This window comes from Coregonus clupeaformis, chromosome 6 (genome assembly GCF_020615455.1).
Source record: "Coregonus clupeaformis isolate EN_2021a chromosome 6, ASM2061545v1, whole genome shotgun sequence".
Classification (NCBI taxonomy): domain Eukaryota; kingdom Metazoa; phylum Chordata; class Actinopteri; order Salmoniformes; family Salmonidae; genus Coregonus; species Coregonus clupeaformis.
Genome location: NC_059197.1, coordinates 3,342,093 through 3,352,500, shown reverse-complemented (window position 1 = coordinate 3,352,500; position 10,408 = coordinate 3,342,093). Strand labels below are relative to the sequence as shown.

At 48.2% G+C, this 10,408-nt stretch overlaps 1 protein-coding gene across 7 annotated transcripts in view; it reads right to left on the bottom strand.

The window, feature by feature from the left end:
* LOC121567330 (dedicator of cytokinesis protein 10) overlaps window positions 1–10,408 on the bottom strand; it is a 181,547-nt gene that overhangs the window by 124,643 nt on the left and 46,496 nt on the right. For 3 of the 7 annotated variants that reach the window (XM_045217318.1, XM_041877285.2, XM_045217348.1), the window contains exon 1: window positions 680–1,248. The exons of 2 other annotated variants lie outside the window; for them this stretch is intronic. In XM_045217318.1, the coding sequence (XP_045073253.1) occupies window positions 680–847 (168 nt within the window). In that variant the 5' untranslated portion in view covers window positions 848–1,248. Of the gene's footprint in view, window positions 1–679; window positions 1,249–10,408 lie in introns of those variants that run through there. 2 more of the 7 variants (XM_041877286.2, XM_045217322.1) reach the window with 2 other exon arrangements.

Genomic DNA, 10,408 nt, shown 5'->3' with positions numbered 1-10,408 from the left:
ACCTTAACCATTACTAGGGAAAATGCAAAACTGACCCAAGAGCAGCATACAGGGGCAACTTCACCCTACTGCTCCTAATAATGGATCCAAATGGTATAGCACAATCAGTATCGCTGTCACTCACAGACAGAAACATAAGAATATTGGCCAGTCTAGTACAGTATCCTACATTTGTTAATTTGCTCATTCATTCACCCATAGACTTAGACAAACACTCACATCATCTTTTCAGCAGCCTATTAGACAAGCCATGAGCAAAGAGCACATTTTTCCCACAGAAACTAAATTCCCCTGGACTGACCCACAGCCACCCCCCACCCCCCTGCTCTCCCTGTACACCCCCGCCAGCCCCCTGCCTCGGTTTCCGCCCCTCTCCCTCTCAGCTGAGAGGGAATAACACACAGCTCTGATTACATCATGCCTCGCTCCTGGATAATACATTACCCTCCATACACGCACGCACACACACACACTCAGTCATATGGACACGCACACGCACACAGAGAGAGGACACATTAACCTACAGCGAAGGGAGAATACCACATGGCAAACACTTGTATCCAAAAACAGAAGGAGCCCAAACAGATTCCCTCTAACCCTCGTACACCCCGCCCCCATGCCCCCAACAAAGGAAGAAGGGAGGCTGCAGCCTACAGGTCCGCAGTCTGATGTTAGTTACCATAACAACGATGGTGAGGGCTCTACTTCCCCCGGAGGCGGCGTGGCCCTTGCCGGGCGGCAGGGCGTCCAGGGATAGCTGGTCCTGGCGGGAGCAGATGTGGGCACAGTTTGCCCGGCCCACGGAACGCAGGGCCTGGAGGAGCACCAAGCTGGCCGAGCAGCCCATACCCAGGTACCCAACCACGTCACCCCCAGACAGTGGCCTCTGCCCTGGGTTCACCACCCAGCCCTGGCCCCCTGGACCTTGGACCAGCCTAATGGAGCTAAGAGCAAAGTTCAGGAAACCCCAGCTACAGCCTAGTCCTGGTTAGGTTAGCCCAGGTTCCCACATGTAGACGTGCTCCAGCCCTAAAGCTCCGGTGCTCCAGCCCTGCCTGCCTGCTTTGTCCTACAGTCCCACTGCTCTCCTCTGGCTCAGTACTGCTAAGTGCTGAGTGCTGGGCTCCCTCCGGCTGCAGCAGACAGAGGCTGCCTTGTCACTCCACTCTCCGCACTGATCTGATCTGCCTGATCCGCCTACAATGCAGCTGGCTCCTCCAATCGACGCAAGACACGGCCGTCAGCTGACCAGAACCGACGGCCAAAAGCACACACAGACACACACTCTCTAGCACCCAGTCTCGCCTGCTCCCTCGAGTTCTCGTGCACTCTCTCTCTCTCTGCCTCGTCCACACATACTGTACACACTCACACAAATATTCCGCCGTGATTTAGAGGGAGATGGTAAAAAGACAGGAAGTCAATCCAAGCTGGAGCGAGCTCTGGGAATTGCACTAAGCAAAGGGGTGTGTGCGTGGGCATGTATGTGTGTGTGTGTGTATGTGTGCATGTATGTGTGTGTGTGTGTGTATGTGTGCATGTATGTGTGTGTGTGTGTGTATGTGTGTGTCTGTGCATGCCACCAGCTGTGTTACACCAGTAGTAACAGTGTCATTCAACTATTCAGACCAGCCACCTACTCCACACACTATCTCTCGCTCCGTACTTCTTTCTCTCCCTCTCTCCCACTTAAGAATGTTGAAATCTAGCTCATACTGTACACTCACTTAGCGGTACCGAAAGTGCTGCAGTCTGCGCCCGAAAAGGAGAATAGCACAGAGAAAGAAAAGGGAGAGTGAGAGGAGATACATATAATAGAGAGACAGAAAGAAAGAGGAGGAGGGAGAAAGAGAAGAGAGTGAGACTCGAGCGAGGGAAAAAGAGAGAAAGAAAGAGAGGACAGAGTAAGGGAGAAAGAGCCAGAGGAGGAGAGAGGAGAGAGAGAAAGAGGGTGTGAGTAGGGCTGTTGCGGTGACCGTATTACCGCCACACCGGCAGTCATCCGTCATGACCGCAGTAAAATTCCACAGTAAAATGCACTCTGGACACGCATTGGTAGTACCCAACTCGCTAACGACGATCAGGTCCTAATTGCCTGGTACTCAGGGCTATATTGTCTCTCTAACCAGTCTAACATCAATGCAAATTCTATCGAAAATCATCAAAACAGTATCGTGCTTTTAAAACTCACCTCACTGTGATTGATCAATTTGAAGAAAGAAGTTTAACAACAGGTTGAAACTAAGTGGAAAAAATGGTAGTTGTGGATGTTGTTCCAAAGCCTAACACAGCGAAATGGACAGCGCGTTCTAAGGTGATGATTAACTCAAAACACCCATATGCATATTAGAGCTTATGCATAAACATAGGCCTACATACAGTACATTTGGAAAGTATTCAGATTCCTTCCCTTTTTCCACATTTTGTTACGTTACAGCCTTATTCTAAAATGGATTAAATAAAACAATTTCCTCATCAATCTGATTGACAAAGCGAAAACAGGTTTTTAGAAAGTTTTGCAAATTTATGAAAAGTAAAAAACTGAAATACCTTATTTACAAACAGTACCATTCAAAAGTTTGGACACACCCACTCATTCAAGGGTTTTTCTTTATTTTTACTATTTTTGACATTGTAGAATAATAGTGAAGACATCAAAACTATGAAATAACACATTTTGAATGATGTAGTAACCAAAAAAGTGTTAAACTTCAGACGAACCATCAAGAAAGCGAAGGTAACCTGCCTAAATGACTACCGCCCCGTAGCACTCATGTCGGTAGCCATGAAGTGCTTTGAAAGGCTGGTCATGGCTCACATTAACACCATCATCCCAGAAACCCCAGTGTGATGCCAGGACAACAACTCTCCCTCAACGTGAGCAAGACAAAGGAGATAATCGTGGACTACAGGAATAAGGAGGGCCGAACACGCCCCCATTCACATCGACATGGCTGTAGTGGAGCGGGTGAAGAGTTTCAAGATCCTTGATGTTCACATCACCAACAAGCTATCATGGTCCAAACACACCAAGAAATGTGTGAAGAGGGCACGACCTACGCCTTTTCCCCCTCAGGAGACAGAAAAGATTTGGCATGGGTCCCCAGATCCTCAAAAAGTTCTACAGCCGGTTGCATCACCGCCTGGTATGGCAACTGCTCGGTATCCTACCTTAAGGCGCTATAGAGGGTAGTGCATACGGCCCAGTACATCACTGGGGCCAAGCTTCCTGCCATCTAGGACCTATATAATAGGCTGTGTCAGAGGAAGGCCCCAAAAAATTGTCAAAGACTCAAGTCACCCAAGTCATAGACTGTTCTCTCTGTTACCGCACGGCAAGCGGTACCGAAGTGCCAAGTCTAGGTCCAAAAGGCTCCTTAACAGCTTCTACCCCCAAGCCATAAGACTGCTGAATAATTAATCAAATGGCCACCTATTGCATTGACCTCCACCACAAAGTGAAAGATGAGCCCCCTTTTCCTCTCCCTCTCCTTCCTTAGCAGAAAACCAGTTTGCTGTGTATACCAATCCAATTCTTCTGGATTTACTGTCCATGAAGTGCAGAAGCCTAGAGAGCAGGGGCCTATGGGCCCTGGTTAAAAGTAGTGAAAAACGTCATTGTTCAATAAATGTTCAAGAGAAAAAAAGGGAACTTTACAGCACATTTTCTATATAATATGAATAATCATAATCATAATTTGGGTTGGGGGCACGCCCGCCTTGCGGGGGTGCGTGCTACACCACTGCTTATTTCAGTATAACTAAGATGTGTCAAATAAATTATCTCCAGCTCAGGGCTCCAGCTATGCATTTGGTTTGCTAACTTGCTAGCTAAGTGGCTAGATGGCAAGATTAAGCTTCTTGGTTACAGCAGAGACATTCAATCCCCTCCTGGATCAAGATCCCTGTTGGCTGAATTGTTTTCTGCGGTACTTCCGGTAATACCGTATATCCCAGTATGGTACAGAAACGGTATGACCGTATGAAAATCTGGATACTGCCCAACCCTAAGTAACTAACTAACGCACACACACACACACAGTATAAGCTGTAATGTTTAGTAGCTTAGTAGAATCAGTATGTGTTTAGTAGAATCCACAGAATATGTTCAGGGTATTATCTTGGCCCTAATCAACAGGGAGGAGCAGGCCATCTTGGGAAGCATGTATATATCCCATGATTAGGGCCTTCAGCATCTGTGTGACAGCAACACACACCCACCTCCCACAAACACACCATTACAATTAGGGCTGGGCGGTATACCGTATTTGACTATATACCGGTATTGATGCTGTCACGATCGTCGGGAACAGAGGACCAAGGCGCAGCGTTGAAGGCGAACATACTTTTTATTTAATGATTACACGAACAAAACGATAACGTAACGTCCTCGGTCTAACACAAACCACACTGGAACAAGATCCCACAAACACTGTGGGAACACAGCCTGTCTAAATATGGTTCCCAATCAGAGACAACCAGCAACAGCTGACACTCGTTGCCTCTGATTGAGAACCACTCTGGCCAACATAGACATACATGAACTAGAAAAACAAAGAACACTCACACCCTGGCTCAACATACAAGCCTCCCCAGAGCCAGGGCGTGACAGTACCCCCCCCCAAAGGCGCGGACTCCGACCGCGCCAACCAAATACCACAGGGGAGGGACCGGGTGGGCACTCCGCCTTGGCGGCGGATCCGGCTCCGGGCATGATCCCCACTCCCTCTCTAACCCCCCAAAGTACCCCTGGTCCGGTCTGGCCCTGCTGGCTGGAGCTGGACTGCACACTGGTGGAGCGGATTGCTCTAGCTCCGGCGTGAAGCAGCTGACCCGTGCCGAACCAGGCACCGGTGGAACAGGCACGGGCTGTGCCGGACTGACGACGCACACCACTGGCTTGGTGCGGGGAGCAGGAGCGGGCCGGACCGGGCTGACGAAGCGCACCACTGACTTGGTGCGGGGAGCAGGAACGGGCCGAGCCGGGCTGACGAAGCGCACCACTGACTTGGTGCGGGGAGCAGGAACGGGCCGAGCTGGGCTGACGAAACGCACCACTGACTTGGTGCGGGGAGCAGGAGCGGGCCGGACCGGGCTGACGAAGCGCACCACTGACTTGGTGCGGAGAGCAGGAACGGGCCGAGCCGGGCTGACGAAGCGCACCACTGACTTGGTGCGGGGAGCAGGAGCGGGCCGAGCTGGGCTGACGAAACGCACCACTGACTTGGTGCGGGGAGCAGGAGCGGGCCGGACCGTACTGGGAACACACACCACTGGCCCTACGCGGGGATCAGGAACAGGCCGGACCGGACTGGCAACACACCCCAGTACCTCTCGCCGTGCCTCTACATCCTCTTTCCCCCTGGTGACCAGTGACTCCCGTAACCTGGCGGCCTCCTGTTGCCCCGTCGTCCACGGCGTGAGCCCCCCCCTAAAAAAATTCTGGGCGTCTCTCCTACCCGTGGACCAGGTCTCCATGTCTCTCGCCAGACTTTCGCCCTTCTGCTTCCAGGTCCAGCCTCTCTCTTCCTCACACGGCTTGACCCAGTCGAGGAGGCGAAGGAGATCCGCTAGAGATCTCCCTGGCGATGGCTCCTGGACACGCTGCTTGGTCCAGTCTTGGTGGGATCTTCTGTCACGATCGTCGGGAACAGAGGACCAAGGCGCAGCGTTGAAGGCGAACATACTTTTTATTTAATGATTACACGAACAAAACGATAACGTAACGTCCTCGGTCTAACACAAACCACACTGGAACAAGATCCCACAAACACTGTGGGAACACAGCCTGTCTAAATATGGTTCCCAATCAGAGACAACCAGCAACAGCTGACACTCGTTGCCTCTGATTGAGAACCACTCTGGCCAACATAGACATACATGAACTAGAAAAACAAAGAACACTCACACCCTGGTTCAACATACAAGCCTCCCCAGAGCCAGGGCGTGACAGATGCATGGACCGGTTTGGTAAATGTGATACGCCATGTGAAACGTCCATTTTTATAACTTACTCCACTACTTGAGTCATCTCTCTCTGCTCTCTCCCTCTCCATGCCGCTTTCCAGACAGACCTAGCACTGCCCCCTGTCACTTTTTATTTATATTTTTTAAATCCTTTATTTAACTAGGCATGTCAGTTAAGAACAAATTCTTATTTACAATGATGGCCTACCCCGGCCAAACCCTCCCCTAACCCAGACGACGCTGGGCCAGTTGTGCGCCGCCCTATGGGACTCCCGATGACGGCCGGTTGTTTTACAGCCCGGGATCGAACCCAGGTCTGTAGTGACACCTCTAGCAATGCGATGCAGTGCCTCAGACCGCTGCGCCACTCAGGATCCCAAAATGCAGCACATGCAACGATGCTGTTTCCACTTTGCTTCTTCATTTAAATACACAAGTGTTCTATAATTACACTATTAGTTTGTGGTTCTTACATCTGCAAACAGCTAGTTTGTCTTTTCTTAGCAAGTTGTGGCTAAATCGTGTTAATGGTAATCACTAGTTAGCTGGCTAGCTAATAAATATACTGAGTCAGAGCAACCGGTTAGCTATACAGCCTGATACCAGTGATGGTGTAGGCCTAAATCAGCATGTTGTTTGTGCAACAGTTACTTCTGAGCCAAAGAGGATTAGGCGAAGCATGAATATGTTAGCTACATGAAGTAGCTAAGAGAAAACATTTAATGTAGCCAAAGATTATAGGGTTCCCTAGGAAACACTGACCAACACTTTGGTTCCTACCCTGTCACAATAACTCCTCCCTGGCATGTTCCTTTGTTGTCATGTCAAACAGCACTGTGTTCAAAGTGCTCACTATTATATACTAACTATAGAATTAAAATAATGATTCTATGTCCATGATTCCAACAGTTCACCCAAGTGTTTTGATCTAAATCGTAAGTCAAATCACAATTGCAACATTTGGTTAAAAATAAGGCCTAGATTTGTTTGCCAATATCGTGCAGGCCTACATGGCAGTGATCTCAAATGAGTGATGGAAATGCAGAAATTGATCAAAGTTAAGAAAATTATTTTTGGTTGAACTTTAATTTAACAGTATAAAACAATCAGAATGGAGAAAGACCTATTGAAATCACTTAGAATGTATGCGTTGCCACCCTAGGGTCACATACTACTCATTAAGCAAATTTAGAATTTGTTTTATTCAAAAACATATAATACCGTCAAATACCGTCATAATGTTAAAAATGACCGTTATATGATATTATGCCATATCGCCCAGCCCTAATTACAATGCCTTCTTGAGAGCTAAATATAAACACAGTACTGTAAACACACCCACACGTACGCGCACTATAATCAGGTCGCCTCTCTAGCTCCTTGTGTTAGTGTGGGTTAAAAGGAGCATCAATAAGTAACACAGTGTAATGTGAGCGTTTTATCTTGGCCAACACATTACAGGGATCGTGTCAGATCCTCTGAGTGCCAGTACACACACTGCTCATCCTTAATGCACAATGAGACTAAATGCTTTATACTCTCTCTCTCTCTCTCTCTCTCTCTCTCTCTCTCTCTCTCTCTCTCTCTCTCTACTCTCTCTCTACTCTCTCTCCTCTACTCTCTCCCTCTCCCTCCTCCCCTCTCCCTCCCTTCCCTCTCCCTCCCTCTCTCTCTCTCTCTCTCTCTCTCTCTCTCTCTCTCTCTCTCTCTCTCTCTCTCTCTCTCTCTCTCTCTACTCTCTCTCTCTACTCTCTCTCTCTACTCTCTCTCTCTCTCTCTCTCTCTCTCTCTCTCTCTCTCTCTCTCTCATTAACCCCTCCCATCATCTCCACCCTTGGACTCTCTCTGCTTTCCATCATCAACAATGAGGAAAATAAACCACTACTGCTGAGTTAGTGTGCGTGTAAGGGTTAACTTCTATGATTCCCAGTAGGGTTACATCAGTCATCATGTTGTCTCCGATGTGGATTTAACGTGTTCCAGCTGCCCGGAACGGCCCTGGCTCCACAGCACAACCACAATAACCAAAGCACTCCCAGCCTAACTGGATTGTGCAGCCCAATGGTGGCACAGACCGAATAGTCGTTAGCAGTACTGTGTTGATAAGTGAGTGAGAGAGACAGGGTTTGTGTGTGTGTGTGTGTGAGTTCACTCTTTAACCTCCTGATGTGATTAAGCTCCTTACTATCAGCTATCTCCCCTCCCTAGTCTCCAGTCTTCATGCTCTCCTGGTTGCAGTGAATGGGAGGCCCTGCCTGGACCGCTGGCTGCAGTCTGCAGACTGCAGACTCAAGGCTCAATGGCACCCTATTCCCTATATAGTGTACTACTTTTGACAAAAGTAGTGCACTATGTAGTGAATATTGTGCCATTTGGGATGCAGCGCCAGTGTGTGTGAGTCATCGCACAGTGGGTTGATGTGGCAAGGGGGGCTGGGGTTTACACGGGGAAAACATTTGCCGTTGTCATGACGACCTTAACAGGATGCTGCCACTCAGAGCTGCGAATTCTCAGTGGCAAACTTCAGCTTTGGCCTCTGGGTCTCTGACGGGGCACTGCAGAGGCACAAAAGGTTGCGCTCTCTCTCTCACTCTTTCTTCCTCTCTCCCTCGCCCCTCTTCCGCTCTCTCTCCCTTTCTCTTTCTCTTTCTCCATCTCCACTCTCTCTCTCCCTCCCTCTCCCTCTTTCTCTCTGTCTGTCGCTCTCTTTTTCTCTCCCTCTTTTTCATTCCCTTTCTTTCTCTCCCTCCCTCCCTCTCTCAGCTTTAACCACTCTCAGGATCAGGAAGCAACATTTCACTCAGGCCGCAGACATGGGTGACAGACTCGTGAGAGATACTTGAGCATGTTTACTTTGTAAAGTATGTGCTTAGATAATTAACGTCTTAAAACACATAATATTGTGGAACACTGTAATAGTATTATTATAACAGTAGTATTAGTATTAGGTTATATTTGTAATATAATATGCGATTTAGCAAGCGCTTTTATCCAAAGCGACTTACAGTCATGCGTGCATACATTTTACAGACGGGTGGCCCCAGCGGGAATCAAACCCACGACCCTTGGCGTTGCAAGCACCATTCTTTACCGACTGAGCCACACAGGAGCTATTTCTGACACCATTAACAGAGTGGAAGATAAGAGTTTACTTTCCACAAGTTAAGTTTGAGTTTAAGTTTGAGGTTAAGTTTCAGTTAAACTTTCAGTTTGAGTTCAAGTTAGGTTTTACCTAAAGTCAAAGAAGGTTGAAACCTGTAACTTCTCAGCCTGCTTAAACACTGCTGCTGGCTGTTGTTCTGCACCACAAATGGAACTATTTCTCTGTTGTGCACGGTGTGGTGTTGACAGGTTGTGGTGAGTGGGACACGCATGCACACACACACACACACACACACACACACGTCACACAGGCACACACACGTCACACAGGCACACACACACACACACACACACTGGCACACACACCCACACGGACACAGGTCACACACACACACACACAAACCTCTGCTCTGCAGAGTCGATGTCGTCAATGGTATGTGGAGGGCTAGCTCTTCAAACCCACAGCTTTGGTTCCTCCCCTACGGTCACAACATGTTCTCCGTAAAACCTCCATTACCGGATATAGCACACCTTGCCCATGTTCTCTGAAACAGAGCCTTGAATAGGTGAACAGACATCTATCTCTCTCTCTCTCTATTTTCTTTCTCTACCCTTTCTTTCCTCTACAGGGAAAGTTGTATTTTTCTCTCGAACATACTGTAAAAGAAAAATATTGTAAAAAATGTATTCTTCAACAGTAACACATTGTAGAGAGGTTTGTCTCTGACTTGGGGCCAGCCTGTAACAGTGATGACTAGGGTGTATAACACACTACAGCTGCTCTGCTAGAAGAGGTCAGAAAGGGGAAGGTTGTAGTGATCTGAGGTCTACAGTACAGTACAGTACAGTCAGTACAGTACTCTGCCATTGCCATCTAGTGCTGAGCCCATAATACAACATGCACAAACAGCGGAGTGCACAGATCAAGAGTCTGTGTGTGGGGGTGAAGGTGATGGTCTGTGTATGTGTGTTTTAATGCACCTGTTTATGTTAATATTTTTTGGCGAGAGTGACGTGTGTGTGTGTGTATGTGAGTCATATAGCACTGATTGTGAATCACTGTTTGTATTTAATGTTCACTCCAAGGATCCTTTGCATGCGTGTGTGATAGATGTATAATCCTGGTGTGTGTGTGTGTGCGAGCGCGTACGTGTGGTTGTGTGTGTGTCCATCAGATAAACCAGCCTCTCTGTAATGCCCTCCAGGTGGAGCCCTAACCCAGAGATGTATATCAGGGAACTAGCTGAGCGTTTGTTTATGGAAATAAACTGTTAGTGTCGAGTGGAGAATTAAGGTCCTGGGCATGGGGTAACAGAGGAACAGGGGAGGGGGGTTGGTG